Source organism: Electrona antarctica (genome assembly GCF_951216825.1).
Source record: "Electrona antarctica genome assembly, chromosome: 9".
NCBI classification, from domain to species: Eukaryota; Metazoa; Chordata; class Actinopteri; order Myctophiformes; family Myctophidae; genus Electrona; species Electrona antarctica.
In genome coordinates this window covers 24,840,515-24,867,836 of record NC_136790.1, presented here as the reverse complement: position 1 = coordinate 24,867,836, position 27,322 = coordinate 24,840,515, and the positions used below count along the sequence as shown (strand labels likewise).

The following is a 27,322-nucleotide window of genomic DNA, read 5'->3' as shown; positions in this document are numbered from 1 at the left end:
TGGTTGCACCACTCAAAAATCACACCCGTGTGAACTGAGTGGTGCAAATCCCCCCCCCCCCACCTCTCTCTCTCTATATATATATCGTCTATGCCTCTCTCTCTCTCTCTCTCTCTCTGTAATTAGCAGGCGACAGTGCAACACTATCTTTCTCTCTCTCTCTCTCTGTAATTAGCAGGCGACAGTGCAACACTATCTTTCTCTCTCTCTCTCTCTGTAATTAGCAGGCGACAGTGCAACACAATCTCTCTCTCTCTCTCTCTGTAATTAACAGGCAACAGTGCAATACTATCTCTCTGTCTCTGTTTCTGGCACAACAGCGCCCCTACTGATACTCATGAGTCACACATGAGTCACACACAAACATAGGTTAACACGGACATACATAGTCACAAACATAGGTTAACACGGACATACATAGTCACAAACATAGGTGAACAACACAGACATTCCTTGGAGTGGTTGCACCACTCAAAAAAAGGGGGACAGATGCACAGCGGAGTGAACGGACACAGCGCTTGTTTCACCTGACAAATATGACTAAGCCTTTGTTCCCCTCCTATGTCCAGCTTTTAGTGTGTGTGCACAAACTTTGTCCTAAACAAACATTCAATTTCCATTGACAATGAATGGACAATTTTACATCATAGTGTAAACACAAGCATTGCATTAACACAAACATTGATATGTTGCAAGGAGGCTTTCAACTCTCAACTGTCAGTGAGAAGTCGGCGATGATGATGTACGATTATAAGAGCGCCCCTCACTTCACACGGGTGTGATTTGAGGGGTGCTAGCCCCTCCTATATACAGCTTTTGTCCCCACTGACCCCACACGTCTCAATATTTGCCATTGACAATGAAAGGGGAATTCATGTCAAATATCCACTAAATCTTGTCCCCACGCATCTCAATATTTGCCATTGACAATGAAGGGGAGATTAGGTAGAATTTCCACCAAATATGACGTAAATTAAACATCAAAACATTAAACGCCATTGACAATGACTGGAAAATGTACGTCATTGTAGACGAGCAAATCGGCTAACCAATCACATGTCGGTGGGATCGTTTGGCCAATAAGGGACCACCATTCTTGATGATGATGTACAATGATGTACGATGATGATGAGCGCCAATCACTTCACACAGGTGTGATTTTTGTTTTTGTTTTGTTATTATTACAGCTCCCGAGTCCCCACACATTTCTATGTTGTCATTACTGTTGTATCCTACTGGATACATCACCTGCCAGTGAGGACTGAGGAGCCCCCACCAGGAGGACATAGAGCCTCCCTCCCAACACACCCCGCTGACAGGTGCCGCCCAGCCTGCTGGTTTAGACGCCTGAGGCCTCATTCACACGTACCAAACACCAATCAAGCAAATGTTTGGTCGTTTTTTTGGACCACCACAATGCTTTTCCAATGGGAGTCACATGGTTTGATCAAACATTTGTGTTTGATTGCTGATTGCTGGTGGTGTTCTGCCCCTCCCCCCTCATCAAACAAAAATGTTTGGTCAAGCCATGTGACTCCCATTAGAAAAGCATTGGGCCTCATGCGCCAACCGTTCCTAAGAAGTTCTTAAGAGGAAATTTGTTCTTAGACCCACTTAGGACGTTTTTAAGAAGGTTTTGGGATCCCTCAATCTTTTCTTAGCTGTGATTTGTTCGTAGGTAAGAACAGAATCTACGCACACTGTGGAGCACTCTGAGGGTGCCTTTTTCGTTCTTAAGTGCAATCTGAAAACATAAAGGGAAAACAGCGCCATCTGCATGATGCTCAAAGTTTGGTCTGAGGACCTCAAGGGGTCCTTGAGGAAGTTCCAGGCAGTCCACAGCAAAATATGGAATATTGTACCACTTTAATCCCATTTTATACTTTGAAAATAGCCAGTATACAAGCTCACAAACGCGTCCCATTACTGCCCGTTTTGAGCTTGTAGATCGGCTATTTTCAAAACATTTAGATAAATCTTCAAAACATTACCCTAGCAGAAAATATTTTCATATGGGGGTCTGCAGAATGCATGTCAATTTGGGGGTCCTTGACATGAAAATGTTTGAGAACCACTGGTTTAGAGTTCACAACCCAACCCAAACAAACGCACCATACCCACCACATAACACCCCCCCCCCCCCCCCCCCCCCCAGTTGACTATTGTGAGATAAATAATAAAATACATTCATGAATATTGAAAATATTGAAATATTGAAAATGTGAAAATTTCTGTTCACTTCAGTACCTCCACAGTATTATTGATTTTTAATGTTTGGAGTCTGGTGTTCCACCATATTTAGACTTTAGTTTAGGTATTCTTGACTTCACTCAACTTTATTTCTATGTGTGAGGTCCTGTGAGCTGCAATCACACACAGGTGTGACTGCAGGCAAGGCCATGGAGTCATGCAAAACTACACCCACCTGGGTGAACACAGGTAGGAAAGTGAATTCCCAATGCCTTATATGGGATTGGTGGGGCGGTTCCCTATGGTAATTAGGATGCTAATTAGGATATGTGGGGCGTCTACCTATGATAATTTGAATGAACTGGCACACCCCTTCAAGTTACGAGGATTTGGATTCATCATCATAAGAACATGCTTACGAACAATTCTGCCTACTTAAGAACGTTTCATGAATCTGACTGGACTTCTCTTAGGAATTCACTTAGGAAGAAATGTAAGAGGAAAAGTTAGGAACTTATTGGCGCATGAGGCCCATTGTGGTGGCCCAAAAAAACAAAAAAAACGACCAAACATTTGCTTGATTGGTGTTTGATACGTGTGAATGAGGCCTGACAAAGTGCACGTGATTCGAACCCACAACCTAATTTATTAATCGTAATCCAATCGGCAACTAATCACTGGAGGTTTTTTGGCAATTCATTGTGGGTGTTTTTCCAGTGTTAAATGTAACTAAGCTAAAGAGGAGTGAGCCATCTCTCTTCCCTTACAATCTGCTGATAGTCGCACATGCACAGTAGCGACTGCAAAGCAAAATATGACACATAACACTGGTGGCGTCCTATGCGGAATCACATGGTATCCAAAAACATCAAGTACCACAGACGAATAACAGTCTAAGTCCACACTATTGATCCATAATATATAAATGGTAGATAAGGGTTCAGGACAACGAGGCCTTTTCATGGAGGGGTGAGTCTGTTTTTCGTCTGTGGTACTTAATGTCTGAGGCTATTTTACCCTCAACATTTTAAAGAAAATAATTACCTGCAGTAGATGTAAGATGGAGTTTCTATTGTACATTAACATTAAAGCCAATACAACTAATTTGGACCTGCATACAGGATAGCATTATATTCCTTAATCAAATGTATGCAGTCAGAATAAGAGTAAAGGGACCGGATGGCTTTAATTTATTTCAATTTTTTTTGTCTTTTATTTGAATAGTAGCCTAATCAGCATCTGAGCAAAATGTAATAGGCCTAATGTATTTTTGAATTAATTATTCATCTTTAAGATTTTTTTGTTTGTTTTGTTAGTTAGAACTTGTCTACAATAACTAAATCAAATTTATAAGGTGGTAGCTAAGTAAGTGCCATAATCCGATTAATCGTTTAAATAACCGATTATGAAAATAATCGTTAGTTGCAGCCCTAATGTTCAGTCACAGACCCATCCCTCCTCAGCACACCACAAATAGCCATTTGGCAGTCCTTTTTGCCTGGAGTCATCAGGCTCCACAACAAAGCTTGAAACCCCTAAAATCAAGAGAGGCCTCTAGTTTGAGGGTAGTAAACTAAAGCCAACTATTCAGCACAGCGTTTTTTTCTCTGTGTTCCATTCAGGCGCTAATGAAATCTCACATCAGCTTTGAAATTCGTCAAAGCAGTCACTGTGGAGTGTGGATGTGGCGTTACTCATGTGGTTGTGTCTATATTCCTCTGATAATATGTAACTTTAAGTTACTAATGCAATACGGATGGGACAGTATAGGCTGACAGGAAATGGGGAGAGAGAGATGGGGAGTGACACGCAGCCGTCGGCCGTCGGTATGGAGACTCGAACCCGCAACAATGCTGTCAGGCTATAGCCTAGGTGCCCGGACCTATACGGCAGCGATCCGGGCTGATGTTCACCATTTCCCAGAATAGTGACACTAGGGTTCATGTGGTTCAAGGGGGATCTCAGATGCTCATTAGACTTGGCACGTCACATTAAGACGGAGAGTCAGAGACCCTAATGGCCCATGCCCCATGAACATTTTACAATTAATTGTATACAATTGATACTATTTCTATCATAGATTCAATCCATATTTTGTGATTTCACTTTCCATAATGTAGGATCCTTCGACATTTTACTGGACACACTTCTTGTGTGACTGCAGTATTACATTTTAACCACAAGGTGGTAGTGCTACACAGAAAGAGCTGCACACTTGGGACAAGCAATAGATCAAGTGTACACACACGCACGCGCGTAATCTACACTATGTACACCATCTTTGTACATCACATGTGGGGGAAAATGCACCTCATTTGCTAAGCTATATAGGTAATTATTGTGCACAAACAGAACAAATCCACAGGTACGACATAGCATGCTAGCGTTGCTGTTGTAGACCCATTCCATGCTGTACAGCAGAGCACATCTTGAAGTAAGGAATGCATCCACAGCCATGAAGGCAGAGGAGAGGAGGGAGACTCACTTTGCCGGTTGCCATAGCAACATACCTGGCTTCTCCTCACTCTGACATTGTCCCTGCACACAGATGTCTGTCTGATGATCTATCAGTAGAAAGAGAAAGACAGTGAGGGAATGAGAGAGACAGATGTCATGCATTTTTAACAGTTTTCACTAGTATGTCCCTCAATACAATAATATTGTATTGAGGGACGATATCGGTGTTCATGAAGATCAGCAGCCTATTCTCTAATTTTAGGCTGTATATGTCTTCAAACTGTTCACTTGTGGTGCGCATGTGCGTACACACACAGACAAAGACACATTCAAATACATACACACCAAGATGGGAATATCTCACATTCCAAACAAGCCCTAATTTGACAGATCCTACCCTAACTTACCACATGTGTGGGTGGACTTGAAATTCAATGAATCGCTAAAACAAAGTTTACTTCCACACAGAACTTCCAAAATGATCAGAATTTCTCAACAACAAAAAAGAGGCCAAGATCAAATGAAGAGAAAATAATTCAGTGTACAGTGACTGGAAATATTGCATTGTTACATTGTTATAACCATCATGAGTTTAAATGTTCAAAAATGTATTAATCAAATGCATGGAAAGAACTTCCATACAACTTCCATGAGATGTCTGAAGTATCTTTTCCAGGGGGCCCTGCAGAAAGAAGTTAAATACATACATACATACATACATACATACATACATACATACATACATACATACATACATACATACATACATACATACATACATACATACAGAGATCTAAGGGTGGCAGCAGGGGCTGTCTTGAGTGTACAGGGTTTGATGAGGTCTGGCCATATATGGAGCCTGTCTTGAGCCTGTCTTGAGGTCAGATATGGAATGAACAGGTCAGCTCCATATATGGAGATCTAAGGGTGGTGTACAGGGTTTGATGAGGGCCCAGGTAGGGCCTGTTGATGACTCTAGTTTTCGCCAGCTGCCGGGAGCGGCTGCACTAGCCTAATAACTTTGGGGCGGGCTAGTCTAGAGTTTGAATGGACAGGTATCAGTCAAAAGGGAGACATCGAAGAGGAAGGACGAGTGGGGTGGGGAGGGATCAACATACCGGTATGGAATGTCAGAACAGGTCAGCTCCATATAGATCTAAGGGTTTGAGGTTTGAGGTCAGATGTAGAGTTGTGGCCGGCTCCATATATGCAGATCTAGGTGATGATCCAGTCTTCTCCATGGATGAGGTCAGTGTCGTGATCTTCATATATGGAGATGGCCATATATGGAGCGTGTCACGAGGCGTGATGGACTGGTGGCCATATGGAGGCGTGACTGACGGCGACGGACGGGTTTTGCAGATTTTCATAGTACTGTGCGAACTACAGTCGCAACAATTAAGCACTTTATAGAAGAAAGTAGGTTAACGGTACTTTAGTCTTCTATATTTTAGAAATAGACAATATGGACTTTGACTGTTTTATGCTTCAAAAAACAGATTTATCAGCCAATTTATCAACCCTTCCATAAAACTTCAAATCTTGACCTTTGACACAGTTGTTTGTAAGCTAAGTGCAGCAAAAAATACCTATAAACAAGTTCTCAACAATACAGATATGGGTCTCTTATCCAGAAGATGTTGTGAGCTGTGTATTATTTTATTTGTAGCTACTGTATGGAGGTATGGCATACATTAGACTTTGCTTGCTGCCATCACCTCATGCTGCAGCTTTGCTCTGCCAGGTGAGACAGCACCTCAGTGTTACTGTTATTCATGTCACACACAACTTAGACTTAACAGCCTAGGCAACTGCTCATACACAGTGTGTTTCTGTCTGTATGCAGTTCTGCATGCAACAACAATAATATGCATTTCAGAAGCCAAATAGAATGTTTGCATCTCTAAACTGAAGGCCTTTTTTTGTTTTCTGTGCAGACTCAACCGCCCGTGCTCAGGGGGGAGGGTAAATAGGCCGACCCCCGCTTTGACGAGCACTCGAACCCTCTACTCTGAAGCAGACTCCTCTTTCAAATCAGCCAATTGAAGCGCGCAACGTTCGAGGCTGTCCTCTCAGAGACGCGTATGGGTGGGCCCTCGTCACAAAGGACCCACCCACAAGGCCATGGTGTTCGGTTGCACACTGGCTGCAGTTTCAGTTTGTTTTATTCACCATTTTGAGTAGCTGAAGGTAAAAATCTAAGTAAAATCGCGTTTGGGAGACAAATAGCCCCTATAATTTTAGTTTCACGCAATTGCTCGTGGCGTGGAGTTGTGCGCCTGGTCGCGCGCCTTGGAGTTGCAGAGTGGGGATATTTTAGGTTTCGTTTCTGTGGGCTTATTTTTTCCTTTCTTACATCCTTAACCTCTACAGTATTCCTGCAAAATGTCAAGACCAGTGAGGTAAGGTTTTGCCGAACATGTCCTCCGCTCTCTGGCTACACGCCGTGCACGCACCGCACACTACACGCACAGTAGCACACACGTCTCTTAGCATGTTCCGCTTATGCCCACGGAATTGTTTATTTCATGAAAAATGTATGCAAGAAATGTGTTTTTTCCCCTAGCCCCCCGTGCACGCTCACACTCTTAACATGGTTCCCAGCAGCAACGAGGAATGTTCGCTATCATGTCTTGTGTGTAGATGTGTATTCATTGCGCGGGCTCGTCTCGTGTGTGCCCGTCTACTGGGCTTCGTGCTGCGGATTGTTAGGTGCGATATGGCCGTGGCGTTCTGATCAGAACTGGTTTCAATGTACAGCTCCCCATGTTAGCAGGCCTGCTGTTTTTTTCTCTCTCTCGAGTCAATGAGAATATGGCTGCTCCCCCATTCATCCACAGGAGGCTCTTCTCTGAGAGAGAGACGCTGCTAATAAAAAACAGGACTGGAGGTGGTCATCGGCCTCTGGATTTGATCTCGTTATCCGAAAATGGCCGATCTACAAGCCCACGGCGCGTCGCTTCTCGACGCACTGTGAGCTTGTAGGCCGGCGATGTTCGGCGCGCGGCTCGTGCCGCGCACACTGGTGCGCCTCCATTTCACAGAAAAACGTTGTGTTCGTACGTAGAAACAACGCAGTGTGTTTTGCAGACCCCATTGTTTTTCAGTGAAATCACAGTAAAAGGGAGAGCGCGGGCTCCACTTTTTTTTTTTTTGAAAATGTATATGACCCAAGTAAATGAACGCTGTTGAGTGATGATGTCAGAGGGAGGCGGAGAGCGACCAAAAGTCACCACACCCCCCTCCATTCTCTCAAGACTCTCACTGCTCTATAATATAACGCAGACCGCCCCCTTTTTATTATAAAATATTACTCAAATTTGTGTCACGAAATCCTAAATCTCCGTGTACGCATTGAAAATGTGTATTTTTTTTGGAAGCTACAATGCGAGTCAGCTCGCTCGACGTGACAAAGCGACAGTGGCTCTGTTGTGTCGCCGTCGCCCCTCCCCTCTGCTACTCCAGGTATCGAAACGGGGCTCATTTTCTTGGTATTGCATTCAGCCCTCGGCTGCCTAGAACACGACCGTTAAAGCTTGTATTTCTAGACGTTTCAAATAAATAGATTGGGTCATATTATGAAGTGTATAGGAATGTAGGCCACCTTGCCAATGTGACTGCTGTTGCCAAGAGACTCCCTGGGCCCGCACTGTGGTGTGTGTATCAGTGTTCTTCCCTGCTCCTGTAATCTAAGCACTTGTAATGGTTTATAGCCCATTTGCCCCTCCCCGCACAACAAGCTAGTTCGCTTTTGCTATGGCAGAACTCACTGATAATTACTATCACAGACAATCTTCCTGGTGCCTCTGGTCTGGAATGCCATTGATGATGGTGCAAAGGGCTAGTAGAGAACTAGAGATGGTATAGGCTTTTTTCTCGTTTCCTTTATCCCGCCTACCTCCCCCATTACGATTTGTATGTATCCTTTCCTTCCTGAATGTTCTGTGTCTGTCTCAACTTTGTGGCTTTGGCTTTCTAGGTGTAGGTTACAGTGAGCACCTGAGCTGTGTAGTCAGCTGCTGTCACCTGAAGCTGCTCTCGCACACTTTGCCAAATTATCCATTGGAAACTGTAGATGGTAGTTCAGTACCATGGTGGGGAACTTCTGCCCACATGGTACAACCCTAGCCATATCGATCATTGTCTAGTCATGTTGTTGGCTAGCTGTGTATTAAATTATGTACAATGAAAATGTCATAGGTTCTCGTATGTAGTACCAGCATTACTCTAACATGGTTCAATCTGGCATTCACCCACAGGAACCGGAAAGTGGTGAATTACTCACAATTCAACGAGTCAGATGGTGAAGGTAAGGGTGTGGGTGTTGTGTACTTGTGTTAAGTATTATATCTCGGCCATATACTTGGTTGAAAAGGTTATCAATATCTGAGAGTTTATACCAGTATTAGAGAATGACCTAAGATGGCACGACCACAAACCAAATCAATTGAATACTTTTCAGGTATAGGTTAAGATTATTATATCAAATAATTTTGTAAAAACTACTAAACTAAAATGTCCAATTGTATGATGTTAATTTGTATGCTTGACCTCATAATTTATACCTTGCAAAAAAAATGCAAGAATCTGGTCATACGCTATGTATCATTCAGGGGTCGCAACTCAATATATTGTAAGCAAGGCAAAATATTGCAATTTTATTTGTAATCTAACTAACTTTAGGAAAACTCAGCCATATGTAGATGTATTGTGCTCCATTGTAGGCTATTCACAGATCATTCTCTACACTACAGCACTGACAGGCCCATACCTTTGCAAATGAAATAGTATTGAGCCTAATTTATTAGCTTGCCATAAATAACAGATCTACAAGCTAAAGCCCTATTTATACTCTTATCATATGACAGGAAATGCCAAAAATAGCGAGTCACAAATGTGACGTGTTGAGCTTGTAGTTCTGCAATCTTTGGTGCACGACCGAGTGTGTGTGTGTGTGTGTGTGTGTGTATATATATATATATATATATATATATATATATATATATATATATATATATATTAGTGACGAGTAATCTTAAATAATTTGTTAGTTCAGTCAGATAACTCACGAATAGATTTAGCCAATATTTATTATAGAATGAGAATAAAAGTGTGCATATAATATTTTATCTTGGCGTTCGGCTCTACTACATTTTTCCCTGCTCGGCACAATTAAACATTAAGAGCAGGGAGATAGATGTACAATAACAACACCCCCATGGGGGACAGAAATAACAGAGCCCACCGGTGGTGCTGCCTTGGCTGGGGTGGCGGTGGGAGCAAACATCACATAACAACCAGGAACCATAAGCAGAAGGAAGGCAGGAAGAAGCATGTAGTCTAGGTGAGCTTAAATATGGTCAGCTGATTGCCACATCAGCGAATGACATGTGGGTCTTGCACACACTGAATACACCCACATAGCAATGCAGCATATTAACCCCTCGAGTATATGGATGCGCCCTTGAGCACAGCATGAAACCCCTCGAGTATATCTGACTGAACTAACTCCGCAAGCTACGTATCATTTGTTACTCACCTCTTCAGTTGTGATGCGACACGTACAATTGTAGATCCTTTATTTTAGGCAAGCATTACAAGGTTAAAGAATATGACTTTAATTGACTAGTCAATGAGTACAAATCTGAAGAATAGTGACATATAGCTCATATGATTGCAAATGTTATTTTGACTGGTGGTCAATATGTCGGTGAGTGCAATCATTACATCCCCTGCCTGTATTATCATGTGGCCAAGCAAATTGGAAGACAATCTTAACTTGTTTCCTTTCAGATGAGGCATTTGGAGGAGAAAAGCGCAAGAAGGTGCGCACGGTGGCCCCTCGTGAGCCAAAGCACAAGCGCTCAAAGAATTCGCAGGAGGACAGGTGAGCTCCTCTGTCTGGCACCATTATTTGTTTGAGTTGTCTCTTGTCTTTACCACAGCCTTCGGTTGGCTGCTTAGACATTTATGCCCTTGATTATATAACCTTTTTTTAATGAGTATTTGGTGGGAGTATTTTCCAAATCAACCAATTAAACAATAGCATACAGGGGTGCATGTTACCCTCCCACCCCCCAAAGTGCTGGGTCCTGCTCCGACAGATCTAAAACAAGCATCTAAGCAAGTTAAAGATATTAAGTATACACAGTAGAATATGTATAAATAAAAGTAATTGAAAAATAAAAGATGCACAAAAAAAAGATAATGCAAAAACAAATAACATGGGGTCAGTATTATGGGTCATTAATGTCAGTAGCATTCATCCTCTTATGTAATAACAAATCACATGTATGTGAAGTGAGGGGTGCCTACAAAAGGGGCGCCCTAAACAAAGTCCATATACTTGGCTGGCAAACAAATCCCCTTTCTAGTCCAATGCTCCATCTATAATTGAGGGTTTGAAACTATGATTCCTTGCTATGGGGTACTTTAATAATTATAGATTTGAGGTCTATTTGGACACGGGTTCCGCTAACGGAAGCTTGGAGCAAAGCAAGGCATGTAAGACAGTGGGGCCACAGGTTTGTTTTCCAATTGCAGTCGTTTGGGGAGAGTGCCTTGGGATGTCAGCTCCCTCCAACATATCACTTCTATGTTAACAGCCCAATACAACTGGTCTCCATTGTGTATTTTCACGAATATATGTTGTATCAGTGTCTTTAAGGATACTCTCTGCTGGACTACCCCCTGTCTGGTTCCCATTGCTCTGTTTATTGATTTTGATTTTCTTTCACCTTTTTTTTTCAGCGAGGACTCTGAGGAAAAGGAAAAGGTCACCAAACCCAAAAATGATTCAGCAGGTAGGCCGATCTGTAGCAAATTGAGTAAGGGATATAAATGATAGAGAAAACGAATGTGCCTGGTATGTTAAAGTGAAGTCTATTACGGAGATGTACTAACGTATCCCAAATCACTGCAGATGACGTTGGTGGTAGTGAGGAGGAAGACAATGATTTTGGTGAGGAGGAGGAAGAGGATGGAGGCAGCGATTATGAGGCAAAAAAGAAAAGGGGAAAGAAACCCAAGGTGGAGAAGCCAGCCAGCAAGAGGACGCCGAAAAGAAAACGGGGTGGAGGTACACGCAGCCCAAATCCTTGCCAAGTGTATCTGCTTATTTAATGTGTCATGGCTGCATCATTTCAGAACATGATTATCTGAGTCTGATATGAACCACACACACACTATTGCATTTGTTGAGAGAGAATTTGGACCAGGTGTCTGGTGCTTTGTATTTTTCAGATTGAATAAACTCAGTAGCTTTTCTCTATCACGTGGCATACTTCAATGATCAGGATTGTGTACAGACATTTCTGGAGCTATAAGAGCACTTCAGAGAACAAAACAATTGGACAACAATGGCGAATTCAAGATAGTGGTTCTTGTTTCCACTTTGGGTTAGCTTACTTGCATCTAATCTCCCTACTCTTATTTTTGCATTCAGATGACAGCGATGATGAGCGGGAGGTGAAGCCTAAACAGCGCACGGTGCGCCAGGCTGCCACTAAGGCCGTGTCCAAACAGAGAGAGATCCTGCTGGGGGATGGAGGCAGCGAGGACGAGGAGCGTGAGGACAAAGAGGAGGAGGGCTTCATGGACCGTAAGAACCAGATCACACATGCACAGTTAACACTTATGATGCCTAGGACGTCCACACACATAAGTCCGCGAGGTGCCTGAGACGTGTGGGGATGTCTTGAGGTATTTTTTATCTATATAAAAAGGGGTCGCTAAAATCAATTTCTTGACAGCGGCCGTTGGCTAGGCAACGCCTTGCTCAGCCCCTCCTGGACCTGTTTTGCTGGCGTGATTTCTTTCTACGTCCGAGGCTAGACAGAGACCTGCCCTTGGTGACGCCCTGCGCAGCAACACACACACTACAGAAAATCATATCATGAGCACACTTACATAAACACACATTTTTGCCTACACATGCACACAGGACGTAAACGTAAGCCATAGTTCACCGTCATGAATCATGTCATGATTATGATTATGTCATGCGGCGACAGATAAATGTTGGCGTTTTTAATATTATTTATTATTCTGCTTCCGCTGCTTTTCGTTCTGTGCAAACTACAACAAAAAGAAGTGTTCACGAGACAATTACTAAGCCTACTTACTTCAAACAGTTACAAGGCTTACCTTTTATCGGGGACGGCGACAGATAAATGTTGGCATTTTAATATTATTATCGCTAAATCGCTAACGTTTTAATATTATCGCTAAGCTTCTCCCTACTTCCTCTACTCTACTTCTGACAGCAGCAGCATAGCTAGCCAATAAGAGGGTTCGCGGCCAATCAGAGGCAGGCGGGCCGCGTGGGGCGTCACCAAGGGCGGGTCTCTGTCTAGCCTCGGACGTAGAAAGAAATCACGCGTTTTGCTGCGTGCGCATCCATTCCCTTCCTGATTTTCGGCCCGACAAACCTCCAAACCTATTTTCTCGGAATCTACGCTGCCTGTGCGCAAATTGATCATAACGCTGATGTTCGGTCCTAATTTCTGACTTCATCATGCATCAATATTAACGCTTCTAAAGACTTATGCTGGCGATGTAGCAATGGAAGATTTCACCTCCCGGTTTTGTGGGGAAATGGAAGGCGGGGGTTTTCACAGTAAAATCTCCCTCATCTGCTTTACACCCAACAGGGGAGAGTTTCCCTGGTCGGATGTAGTGCGTGGAAGGAACACCAACCAGTTCCTTTCCCCTCCATTAGAGACCAGGATTACTGCATGTTTTTTGTGAGGGTACTTGGTACCCTATGGGACACGGGGAGAACATGCAAACTGCACACACTAAGGCCCTTTCTCCAACCCCACCTAGGGTATGGGCACTGATGTGGAGGAGAGAACACGCCCCCAACATTTTAATCTATAATGACTTATAGTGACTCGTTAGGGGTTTGGAAAATCAATTTGATGGCATTAATTGGCTTTATTTAAAGTAAAGGTGGTTACTTGACAATTCCTCTGCCAGCTTAGAAAAATATTGTGCATACAATGGAACAAATAGTACAGTGTCCGAGAACCAAAAAACAAGGAATATCTGTCTGCGGAATCCGAATCCCTGTGTGTGTTGTGGTGGGTTGGGTACCGGATTCACTGGTTGGCAAAACTTTGTATCACACACTGGGTGGGGTGTGTGTTCGTTCAAGACTTGAATGGCCCCCAAATAGGCCAGTGTTGTCAGTCTGTCTGACTATTAATTCACAAAAGCTCTGTCTGTCCCGAGCATAACGCTGGCACCATTCTACCAAACTTGGTCCCAGATGACTGCTGTGCCAAGCGGGAATTTGATCCCCACAAAACGCAGTTTCCAAGAACCGAAAAACCATGTGTATCTGTGGAGGGCTCACCAAATCTCTGTTTAGGCATCGGCTTCACTGGTTTGCCTAAATTTGCTTCACGCTTGTGACGCTGACAGCACAACGTAAGCTTACCTGCGAACCTGCACACATTTAGCATACAAACTACGAAATTCTTGGTCTCGGTATGCAGGTACGAAATGCCGGCAGTGAAAACAACACAATTAAACCAAAAAGATGCTACATTTGGTATTAACCCTCCTCAGTGTAAGTAAACCCAATTCACAGGACTTAAGCTGAGTACTATGGAAGAGTGCCTACCCTTCTCTGACCCAAAATCTCCTCAAATTGAACGCAGCTGCGTGAACTGAAACAGAGTCTGTGTAAAACACAGACCGTGAAAAGCATTTACTGTGGTGCACTGACTGCAGAGGTAAATGGGATGTGAGAGAGTAAAGGCCGTTTCAGACAGGGAGTGAATGACACGCCGAAGTAATTCATTTTCAGTGAGAGGTGGGCGATTATTGGGAGAAGTTGAGGAACTGAGAGGCCAACGGGCGCGTTCCCGTGTGAAATTCTTGTTTCATGTATGCCCCTGCGGGCAGAAAGGGCTGGATTGTGGTCAGCTTTCATTCCACGCTACGTGTCTGCACATGAGACCGCAGTGAGATCCCCGCTGATCCAAGCGAGAACACCCGTGTCACTCGCTCCCCGTCTGAAACGGCCTTAATTTGAACTAAGTACAAACTACTTAAAATGTGACTAATGTTATGAAACATTGCTAAATATGTTCGGTAACGTTATGTACTAGTTTCGTTTATCGTTTGTTTGGTATCATGAGACCTGCTACAGTGGTGTGTGTGTGTGATAAACAAACTAACGTAGCAAATAATTACATTATTTCAGCGAGCCCCGTTGCTGGTCCAACATACAATTACATCAGAACATTAACTACTCTGATGCGGTCGGGTGGCACAGTGGTAAAGTCCCTGCCCACCACCACCACCACAGAGGTTGTGGGTTAGAATCCACTGCTTCCAGCTTTGTCGGGTGTGGGAGGGAAGCCGGTCGGGGATGGTGATATTGGTCATTACATGTACATCTGCGGGCTGTGGTGGCACCTGTCAGCAGGGAGTGTTGGGTGGGAGGAGTAGGACAAAGGCCATATGACCTACGTCCTCCCGGTGGGGGCTCCTCACTGGCAGGTGAGTGCAGGATACAACAGCAGTGACAACACAAATGTGTATGGGGAGGAATTAATTGGAATAACGACTAAATCTGAGAGATCATGACACAACTCTGACCTAACTGCTTGTGTAGATATAAACTGACCAACAGAAGACACACCTTTGACAGCTTGTCATTCTATATTGTGTGCAGCTGATGAGACGGGCAGTGACGAGGATTTCACGGTGGAGGATGACGACGACAGTGACTACGGTCGCTCCAAGAAGAGGACTAAGAAGGTGATCAGCAGACGGGGGCGGCCGGAGAAGAAGGAGAAGAAGTCCCCAAAACCCCGACTAAAGGCTACTGGTAAGAAACCACCAGTATGGAGGCACAAAAAGAGAAAACTATTACTTCATGCCATCAGATTATATGTACTGAAGAGCAGGGGTTCCCAAACGTTTTCATGTCAAGGACCCCCAAAATGACACTCATTAGCCTGTGGACCCCCCCATTTGAATATATATGCCAAGGACCCCCATAGCAGTGATTTTCAATCATTTTAATTTCAAGGACCCCCAGTTTGACATGCATTAGGCTACGGACCCCCATTGAATGGCATTTATATCTCTGGGACCCCAATTTATATTGTATATAGAGTGTACAAATAGAACCAACTGGACCCGTTGGTTCCATGTGTACACTCTGAGTTACAGACCCATAAGGGTCCATTTGGTTCCTATCTATCATCTAGCTGGGGACCCCCTGGAACTCCCTCAAGGATCCCTGGGGGTTCCTGGACCCCACTTTGGGAACCACTGTACTAAAGAGGATGAAAGGTCACCAGCTTTCAAGTATTATTCATAAATCTGAAGGAATGAAATTAAAAAGGATTGTCTATGATGGTGGTTGACAAATTCAGATCCGGGGACCAACCCCCAAGGGCTTGTGAGGAGGCTCCCTTCATATAAGGGGTATTTTCGCTATGATGAATTTGAAATGATTACCAATACAAAAATGTGTGAGTGAGTAGTTAGTTTACTTTGAACTGATCTATTTATAATGTACGATTATGATATTTAAACAGTCTTCTGTGCTTCTAGAGCAGGGGGTTTCAACTGATTGTGAATGAGGGACCACCACCCTGACTTAGAATCAACCTGGGGACCACTGTTGTGTTGGGTGGGGCTATGGGCTAATATTAGAGCTTTTGTAACATTTGCTATGCATCCCATGTGTATACATCCCACTGTTTCTCAACCATTGACTACTAATAATTTCCTAATAATCATGACTCAACCAGATAATCCGGTGCTTTAGATTCTAACTCCCTTTTTCTGTTGAATTACTTGACCTCCAACTTGTCAGTAAATTACTACATAAATGGTCATCCTAAGTCCTAACCAGGTCATTCAGTTCACGGTTTCTCAACTATGAATGAATTAATTAATAAACTTTATTCCGAACATGTTAAAAAAATTAGACAAAAGTCAAATAATTAAAATAAGTTCAATATAGAAACAAATAAAATAATATTCCCCCAAAAAAACGACAAAAAAAACAAGCCTCACAGGCTGCAAGTATAATTATTTTTCTTTTTTTAACTTTTATATGTTCGGAAAGGAGTAGGGAGAAGTAAAAAACGTATATAACCCTACCCCTTTATAACTTATTTCAGCGTCATTGCTTGACGTCAGTACATATACCAACATGGTATAAACTAAATAAAATAATTCACAACAGAGAAATTAAGTACATAATTAAATAATGTAATAGTGTAAGTCATATATATTTATAAACATGTATATGCTCTATAATGTATTTTATTCTATATATCATATTATCAATGATATATACATTATAGAGCATATACTATTGGAAAGACATTTAAAAAAAGAAATCAACAAATCCTACATTACTAAATGCATGGTCACATGCAATACCTCCACGGTGGTCCTGCTCTAGAGCGACGGACATTCCACTGGTCACTCTTGAGGCACTGAAGGAACACTTAACAACTTTGTTTTTTTTTACTAAACATGACAAACTGAAAATTGTCATTGGGTCAACCTTTGCCAAATTCTCACACGTTCACACACCGGCGGTAGAGGAAACTATGCAAGGCTCGTATGTGCTGTGTCCTCTTTAACTCTGTATGTGTGTGTGTGTGTGCCTGCCCTCTTCTCCTCCAGTCACCCCCAGCCCCATGAAAGGCAAGGGCAAGGGGCGCCCCAGCACCAAGGCCGTAGAGAAGAGCTCACCCAAAGAGGAGGAGGAGGAGGAGGAGGAAGAAGAGGAGCCTGAGAGTCCCCTGGAGGAGGAAGAGGAGGAGGAGGAGGAGGAGAAGACGGCAGAGAAGAAGGCACCCTCTCCCGCCCCCAAGAAAAAGAAGGAGGCGCCAGCAGCAGCAGAAAAAAAGGATGAGAAAGAGGAGGAGGAAGAAGAGGAGGAGGAGGAGGAGGATGGTTCAGAAGAGGAAGCACCCTCTGGAGAAGACTAGACGAAGGCAGCGCACCGAAGCCCCCTCCATTCTCTTAACCCAGTCTTCTCAAGTTTTTTGGTTTATTTTGTTGCTCTGCGTTTAGAGTTTTGGTATTTTAATTTTAATTTTGTTCCTCCTTTTTTTTTTCTTCTTTTTTTGTGGTGGCCTGGCCCAATGGTTTGGACTACATATTCTATGCGTTTTTGTTTTTTGTTTTATTGGCTACCCCAAACCTAACGCAAGACAGTTGTGTTGCACATAGGAACATTAACGCATACTATTATGTAAAGACTTATATCTTCCCTTTTATACTTTATTGCCAGCCCCCGCTACACCGTTTGGCTTTACCCACCCCTCTCGTTCGCGATTCAGCTGTGGTCTTATAACCGTTTAATCTTTTTTCTTTTTTTCTTTTTTTTAAGTGTACATTTCTGGAAAACGGTTATTTTTGGATTAGCTTTGGCTTTTTTCTACGAACTTGGTGTTTTGTGAGCATCCGTCCTGAACTGTCGCCTGGTGCGTGAGGAGGTCACTCTTACACAGGTTTATAATATGTGTGTGTGTGTGTGTGTGTGTGTGTGTGTGTGTGTGTATGTGCATGTTTCCTGGGATAATCACTGATCTGATATGACATGGCTAGGGGAAAGCCAGCAGGCAGAACATGTGATTCCTGCCTTTTTGCTCATGTTAGATCTGTGATTACTGAGCTGTTGGACTCGCTCAGAGCATTCCAGTTCTTCTCACCAATCACTACAGCGCTGTATTTACTGAGCAACATTACCCCATTGGTTCAGCTGCCGCTGAACTGGGATTCATGAGTGAGGCTATGACATCTATTTTGCGCCGTCTCTCTGCCCTCGCTTAGGTACTTTTATGCTTTTAAACTAGCAAGGAGCATGTTTTAGCAGGATGTTATAGGGTCATTGTTTAAAATTTCAACGGTTATATTACGACCGTCCTTGTTTCGTTTCTTTTTTTTTATTCTATCCCCTGCATCTATCAGAATTTATTCTCTTTCGTATAGCTCTCTAATGGTTCTGTGGTGTACTTAGAGAAAGGTCTTTCTTTTTTTTCTTTTCTTTTTTTTTGGACAGTGATTCAGACTGCTGCTTGTGCATTTGTATCGGTTTAAAAGTGTGTAATATAGAGTGTTCCTGATAAGCCTGTAGAAGCTCTGGGAGGGGGCGGGCGGGGGGGGGGGGGGTGTTACACTGCTGAGTGTTTGTTACGTGCCAGACAGGTGCAACGACCGATATCGGGGGTGTGTTTGTGTACTTGTTTAAATGTGTATGCGTGGGTGTGTGTGTGTGTGTGTGTGCGCGCGCTTAGTCTCTGGCATTTTCTCTGCCTGAAAGTGCTCCCATCAGCTGCTTCTGTGACTTAGGTTATATCGTATGTTGGGCTTTTAAAATAAATTCGCACAATGCTATGTGAAGCGCCCCAAAACGCATCGTTCCCTGCATGGCCAAAGCATCTTCTTAACCTTTCAACCCTTTGTGCCAGGCATCCCTAATGCTGTTTTATTTTTTTATTTTGTTTTGTTTATGAAAATCAAGAAGAGATGGATTTTTTTATAGAGTCCAAAAATGAATGTTCTTTTTCCCCTCCTGTTCATTGTTCTAATTCTCTATTCAGATTTTTTTTGTAATGTTTGTTTTTTAAGAAAAGAAATAAAATGTATCTTGATTTTAAGAGAAAAGTCGACCCTATCTTATGTGTTCTGCTTGCTGCTGGTTTGACAGGGGAAACCAGACTAGCCAACCCTCTCATGTACTCCATTCTTTATTTTCTTAATTCATTCACCCTTTTTTGTGGCGCCCAAGACAGAGCAAACATAGTTATCAGACAACCCTTCCCATCTGGAGACTGCTAGAGCAGTTCTCCATCTGGATTTTGGTCCCCTCCTCGGCACTGGGTGCTGTTGGTATCCACATTTGTCATTTTCTCCCAGCTTTTTTTTTTTTAGTTCCCAGAACTCCATAGACGTTAGAACAGACAGATCCTGTAGAGGTCTGCTATTTCACAGCCACATTTTGAAATTCAGAATGATATACTATGAGTTTTGAGAAATGACCCAACATTGTAACTCGGCAGGCAGCTCAATCTCAGAAGTGTTCATTTGTCTATTTATTAATGCCTTAATTTTCATTGGGTTGCATTTCAAATGTGTAAGGGAGCAGGGGGCTGTATCACCTGTGGTAATCACTGGAGAAGAGAGGCTTGAGTGAAGAGAAAGACCTCTCGTTTTTGGTTCTTTGTCACGAATTGGACTTGACGCCTGATGTATACTGTCGTGTGCCAGAAACCGTTTGCTTACAACCTTGTAAATCAGCTATTTTCGGCACACAACATCATTGTATGACGGAGCATAAATTATAAGAGTGGTGGAACAAGTGGAGTGATGAGGATCAGGAGACCATCCAAAGCCATAAATGATCTCAATACTAGTGACTCGGAGATCAAACAGAACTTGTGAGATTTGTTTTGTAAGGATTGGGGTTTAATATCAAAGCAAAACCTGCCATTGTGATCTTGGGAACTTGCATTCATCTAATATGTATTTTTGTCAGGAGTAAATATTACTTTTCCAATATTGTCCCAAGACTGCAAATGAGTGTCTTCAAACCTTTCAGGATGCACGCAAAGCTCGTTTTTGGCTCCAAACAAAGCACATTGGTTTGATCGTTGACTGTCCTTGAGTGGATCATTGTGATTTTCTTACTACATACAACACCCCAAATAAAGCACGGAATCCATAAATGTGTTTTTAAGAAATTTGGATCAGATAAAAAAGGGGGTTGTTATACAAATGTAATGCTCTAATAACTATTTTGGCAATCAGAAGAGTGTTCTGTAATTTGGAATGTCACCGTTCTGAGGGCCTAAATGGTAGCTGTATCTGCAGAGCATGGGTTCCTATTCATTGTCCCATAGGAAACAAATTATGAATACTCTATCTCATTCATTCAACAGTTCTGCTTTATTTTGATTTTGATTCTTTTATAAGTACTTTGAATTGTACTGGCAATGTAAATGTAAGCGAACTTGTGATTCATACAGGTGACGACGTGGAGAAGCTTTTGTCAAGTAGTGTGGAAAAAGAAGGCTGAACTCTTTTGAAATATTTTGCATGTTGTGGAAAAAGTGAGAAGCGTTAATGATGATGGCAATATTGTGGTCTTTGAAAAAAATAACGACAATGATGATGTTTTGGTTTCCCAGCTTCTAATAAAGGCAACCTACTTTTTATAGAGATTTAACTCCTTGTTTTCTGATGTTGAGGGCGGTGTGTGTGTGAGAGAGAGAGAGAAACATGAACGATTGTGTACCAGGGTTTTGATGCTCATCAAAGGTAGCTCTCCTTCTCAACCACACAGTGGAGCTGTTGACATTCACTTGAAAAAGATATCTTTACTGACATTAGCTTGAAAAGATATCTGTTTGCAATGCAGATTGGTCCACCATATTTGATTGTCTGGAGTTTTCATTAGTTTAACAAAAATATTGTGCTGTACATTACACGTCAAGAGATGTGGCAGTAAATGAGCTGGTGAGAACCCACATGTCCATGAAAACCCAAGGACTGGGTCTGGAAACCAGACGAATCTGCCATTGCAATCAAAATCAAAATGCCCTTGGTAGATTTGGTCTGGCACCGCTCAGTTGTGATTGGACTTCACTCTCTCGGAATAGTGAGGGACAAATCAGGAAACTCAAATTTATCGGGCAGGTTTATCACAGGGCCTTTTTTTATTCTGCCACACAGATTCCAGTGATATTAGTCTGGCCATAACAGGGTACAAGGACTTCACTCTCACGGCCAGAGATTTACCTTTAAATTGAGTGAACGTACAACTCACACAGAAGGCCTAAGAGGCCCTATGGCAGAAATGTCTGTTCTTATTAAGTGTGGTATGGGTCTGTTTTTGGCAGTGAAGAATGAAAGGAACAAGGGAGAGAGAGATGGGGAGAGACATGCAGCTGCAAAGGTCATCATAAACGGGATTCAAACACGTAACGTGCAGTCAGGCCAGAGCCTATGTGGCATGTGTCTGGACCACTAGGCCAGCGGGCGCCCTGGTGTTTGTGTTTTACCTACAAGCTTCCTTTCCCAATACAAAAGCTTTACAATGCTTCTCAGCACTTTTTCTTGCTGCTGTGTTAACACTTTAGGGCAGGCAATCGTGGGACGCTTTAGCTTCCTCTACATTGTAGACTGTAGAGGAAGCTAAAGCGTCCCACGATTCAGAGCACGGTGGGTATGTTGTAGAGTCTACAACATACCCACCGTGCTCTGAATCACAGATTATCTGTCACCATCACCATCTGCTTTCTTTCAATTTCAGAAAGCCAAGGCCCCATATATAGAATCTCCTTCCCTTCGGTTATTCACAGCTTTCTTTATTGTGTAATATATTGAACTCTGGCTGTAGGGACCATCTATGTCCCACCTCTGTTTCTGCAGGCTGGCATTACATGGAGGAACGCCATGCCTATACAGTAATGGTTCTTGGTAATGCCTTAAGTAAGGCATAAGGAATAACTTACGGGATACACAATTTCCACTAATCAGGAATGAGAAAGCAGACTGACAGAATGTAATGATTGTTGGTCAACGTTAAATGTCAGATAAGCCCTGTATTGGCTCTCTATGGGGCAGTTTGACCCTTCTGGGGTCCGAGTCTGTGTGACTCTGAGTGTGAAAGTAAACTTTGGTATTAGCCAAGAGTACCACGATACTACATTGCTCTCATCTGCCTCCCTACCAGCTCTAGTTCCAGTTCTGGGTTCATGCCAATGATTGGTTGTGTCAGTGAATCATGGCATGGATGTTTTGGCCCATGATGGCCATTTTTCTGAGGCATGTGTGTGTGTGTGTGTGTGTGTGTGTGTGTGTGTGTGTGTGTGTGTGTGTGTGTGTGTGTGTGTGTGTGTGTGTGTGTGTGTGTGTGTGTGTGTGTGTGTGTGTGTGTGTGTGTGTGTGTGTGTGTGTGTGTGTGTGTGTGTGTGTGTGCGTGCGTGCGTGCGTGCGCGCGCGCGTGCGTGCGTGCGTGTGTGGGTGTGTGCGCGTTTGCGTGTGTGTGGGTGGGTGTGTGTGTGGGGGGGAGGGGGGTCTTTCTGGCCCTGGAGATCATGCCCCAGGCAGGCTTGCCTTGCTGTGTAAATGAACTATTTATGAGTAAATAATTCATCAGAAAATGATACAGCAGACTGGCAGAATGTATTGATTGTTGACTAATGTTCAGTGTCAGCTATTAGCCCTGTAATGGCTATCTTAGGGCTGTTTGACACTTCTGGTGGCCCTTGTCAGACCTTTTCCCCGGAGAGCTTTCAGCCATAGGTGGCTTGGGGTAAAACATTCACACATCCCAGATTTAGTAAAAGCCTCAGTGATCTGAGAGTGTACAGAATCAGATGGACGTGAAATGGACCCTTATGGGTCCTGGGTGTTCTCTCTCTTTAGACTCAAATGGCAACAACTTTAGTTGTGTATCCCAGGAGATACCATAGGTCTACTGCTAGGTATGGTATTGATGGTACTTAAAGTTCTTACTTTTCATTGGTTAAATATTATAAACCCCACTGACAGACTTAACAAGCACTTCCAACCATGATTGATTTCCGACTTGTATGTATTTCATGGTCTTCTCTCAGGTCTCTCTCTAACCCCATTTCCTGTCAGCCTACTGTCCTATCAATGTAGGCATAAAAGCAGAGAAAGAATAATTTAAATCCTTAACTGCTTATACTCAAATGATAGGACACCACAGTTGCTTGTCACTATTTTTGAGGGGCGCTAGCCCCTCCTATATTCAGCTATTAGTGTAGATTTTCGTCTTACACAAACATTAAATTCCCTTTGACAATGAATGGAGAATTTACGTCATTATCATATGTGGCCGAGCAAATCGTCTATTTTTGTCCTACACAAAAGATTAAATTCCCATTGACAATGAATGGAGAATTTACGTCATATGTGGACAAATTATGAAGATGCCATATTAGATTATTTGCAAATTATCAAAACAAAAGAAATGGCAAAATGTCCTGCTCTATTTGGAAGACTTTTGTTAACTAGAAAGGTGCAATACTGGGAGATTGCTAGTGTGGTTGCAGCGACAATGTATTTTAAATATTTGAGTCTTGCATAATTAATTACAGTATGATGATGATGTATGATGATTATGTATTGACCAAAATATCGTCACAGGTACCCTAAAACCTTTATACGCAATAAATAAATAAAGACGGGCAATTACTGTCACTAATTACAGTGCAATCTGTGTGAGGTTGTCATTGTACATTGTCAAATATTATGTTGAATGTAATAATGTAGCAGTGTTGCTGCTGCTTGACAGTACATTGTCAAGACCAGTAATGAGATGTTTATGTACACACAACAGTATCCACAGATTCTATGCTCAGTCTACAGTATGAATATGTTTATTTATTTCCCCTGGAGGGGTATGTCGTGTGTGTGTGTGTGTGTGTGTGTGTGTGTGTGTGTGTGTGTGTGTGTGTGTGTGTGTGTGTGTGTGTGTGTGTGTGTGTGTGTGTGTGTGTGTGTGTGTGTGTGTGTGTGTGTGTGTGTGTGTGTGGGTACTATGCAATGTGAATGTCTGAATACCATGCTGTGTACAGTTGCTAAGAAACCACACTGGGGTTTTCACTCTCCTCCTGTGGTGCAGTGTGCTGCAATCTTCTCATCCATATGCTCTGCTTGGCTTTCGAGGCCATTCGCACCACAGTATAACATTATACAACATGGCATCGAGCAAATCATTCGATGAAGCCCACACAAAAAAACATTATTCCTCTTTAGCCCACCTTCCCCAAATCCCCTGAGGTATATGCTGGAAGCTGTCAGCTAACATGTAACTTTTGCCCCATTCCTTTAGGTTCCTGTCAACACCTGAGTTGAGAAACCTAATGATACTTGAGAAAATGAATGAGTCAATGGGTGTATACTATCATCAAGGGAACACAAATGTCTCACTGATGTTATTCCTTCAGTGGAGGCTAAATATGTGATGCGGTGTTAGCTGGTAGATCTATTATTTTTGCCAAGTGACATCATTGTGAAACAGAGTTAGGCATGAGAGTGAGAAATTTGTTGGAATCCAAAAAGATTCTGGACAAAAAGACACTATGAGTGACCATATTGGAGCAAATAATGTCTAACAATAAACATTTTATAAGATTGGGGTCCCAGAGATCAAATGAGGATCCGTGGCCTAATGTATATGAAATTGGAGGTCCTTGAAATGAAATGGTCTGAGAATCACTGGCATGGACAGTTCCTTTTTTCTTTTCTTTACTGCTTGAACCACCAGAGGTCTCCTTTGCACCACAGCAAGTTATGACCATGTTATGACCTGTCCTACAGTCAAGACAAAGATTTATAAAGTACTTTTAACGAGAAATATTAATCATAAAGTGTATGTGCATGTGTCTGTGTGGCAAAAGTCTTGCCAAAGAAAATAGCCGGAAAGTGCTTGCATTGAGTCTTTGAAGGCTAAATGCCAATAAACCAGAAATGGTGGTGTAATTATGGATTCAGACAAAATGTGTATCTCATCAAGGCAATTATAAATTATTATCATCTTAAATATAGAAAGGCTGATAGACGATTCATGTTCAAACAAGAAAAAAAGATTGATTTCCGACTTGTATGTTGGAAAGTACAGCTACATAGCTCTAAATGCATCCGTCAAGAAGTCTCAGGTCATCTGGGATCAATCTAACTAATCCCAGTCTAATAAAAACATATATGGTGACTGGTAACATTTATTCATTATGCTACACATAGAACCTGACTACTTTTAACCACTTAAGGCTTATACATAGCCTATTTTATATACTTTATGTACGTAGCATACTTTGAACGTTTCTGAATAACATGCCCAAAATTCAGTAGGTAAAAGGTATGCCAGGTTGCAAATGTTTTAAATCCAGCCTAAAAAAAACTTTGTGTCCTTTCTTTTATCCTATTAATTTGTATATTTTATTAAACACGTTTTTTTTAGGCTTTTATTATACAATGTCTTGTGTTAAACACTATGAATTGCCTTTGTGCATGAAATTTGCTAAACAAATAAATGTGATTTGCCTTGCCTCAGGCTCAAGTGTGCTTGTAAATTTATTTTTAGCGATAATTGTGCACCAGGGTAACACAAGCATAGCAGATGCAGCAGCAGCAGCAGCAGCAGCAGAGAGTGGGCCTAAATTACATTAAAGAGGAAAACCAAATCTGTATCTGAATTTATATTATGTTATATATTACTATGTAATACAGGGTGACCAAAAGGTATTGATTGATTGATTGATTGAAGTATTTATTAACAGTTTGCAGAATTACAGTACATTTCAAGCACAACTCAATGCAAAAACTGTTAACTGTTAACCATAAAGCATTACAATTGTTTACAAGAGGGTCCACCGTTTTCAATTCATCATAACATTTAGAGACGTACAAATATACACTTCTATATAGCCAGGACAGGAAATCATCCTAAAGGAAGTAAAAAAAAGGGAAAAACATATAAAGTGAGGGGGAAAAGGGTGGGGGGCAGTTTCGAATTGCAGCCGTCCGTAGGTGCCCTTTGAGAGCGGTTTTGAAGGAGTCAAGGGTTTCACATGTCTTAATGACAGTTGGTAGGGTGTTCCACATTTTTGTGGCATAGGAGCGAAATTTCAAATTTATTTAGTCCCTTGTTTGTGCCGAATCTGGGTTACACATCGTTTGTTCGTTGAACTCCCTCTGGTGTTGTGGGTGTGGACTTCATTGACATTAAGGAAGTATTTAGACAGGTACATGGGTATCTTGGTGGTGTATCGAATCTTGTGGACCAGACCCATTGCAAGATGCTGTACTCTGTCGTCAACCCTAAGCCATTCCAGCCTGTCAAAGTGGGCAGGGGTGAGGTGGGTTCGGGGGGTGAGGCCCAGTAGTAGCCTGACCAGTTTGTTTTGGGAAGTCTGGAGCCTTGTTTTAAGGGCCTTTGAGGTGCTGTGGTACCAAGAGGTGCATGCATAGTCGAAGAAACCTTGTACGAGGGCTCCTTTTAGGGTCTTCAATGTGTTTTTGTTGACCAGTGAGGAGATCCTGTATAGGAATCTTGTTTTTTGGTTGACTTTTTTGATTACGTTGTTGGCCATTTTATCACCGGAAAGGTAATTTCATCTTTTCGTGTGATAATATTGTCACCAAGAAGAACCAAGAAGCCATCTGCCTTCCTGAGATTACTATTTGATCCAAAAAGAATGTGTGTTCCGTTCACCTCCACCATCTGTTCTCTTCCGAACAGATGAGTCTCTGTAGATTGTGATCTACCTAAAGCATTTTTAATTTAAATATAAAAAATACAATTATTGGCATCTGTCACTTGAATGAAGGTGGCTTGACTGATTAACATCAAAAGGGCCTGTCAGCTCAAACCAACAATACAATATTTTGTTTTCAAGAGTGTTGCTGTGCACAAAAACATTGGAAGCATTACAAATTAAATACAAAAAAACCTACCTATTCCATTTCTCCCCCTCTATTTACCATTCCAAGTGCTTTGTTTTATGTAACACCAGCTCCGCTATTCCAAATCCCTCTCTGGTACATATTTTAAAAAAAAATCAGCATTGGTATAACATTTTTTTCGGTGGGTAGATCTTGTTGAGCTGGTCATTTTTAATGTAGATTTCAAGTCAAAAAAGTGTGGGCACCC

General features: G+C 42.3%; 1 protein-coding gene across 1 annotated transcript; it reads left to right on the top strand.

Moving 5' to 3' along the window:
- The first annotated feature begins 6,759 nt into the window (after positions 1-6,759).
- nucks1a (nuclear casein kinase and cyclin-dependent kinase substrate 1a) lies at positions 6,760-19,307 on the top strand. The gene is made up of 8 exons (XM_079509206.1): positions 6,760-7,049; positions 8,907-8,956; positions 10,441-10,534; positions 11,398-11,450; positions 11,570-11,725; positions 12,092-12,247; positions 15,335-15,490; positions 17,314-19,307. Exons 1-8 carry the CDS (start codon positions 7,033-7,035, stop codon positions 17,619-17,621), a joined length of 990 nt encoding a protein of 329 aa, XP_079365332.1. The 5' UTR covers positions 6,760-7,032; the 3' UTR covers positions 17,622-19,307.
- Positions 19,308-27,322: the final 8,015 nt, after the last annotated feature.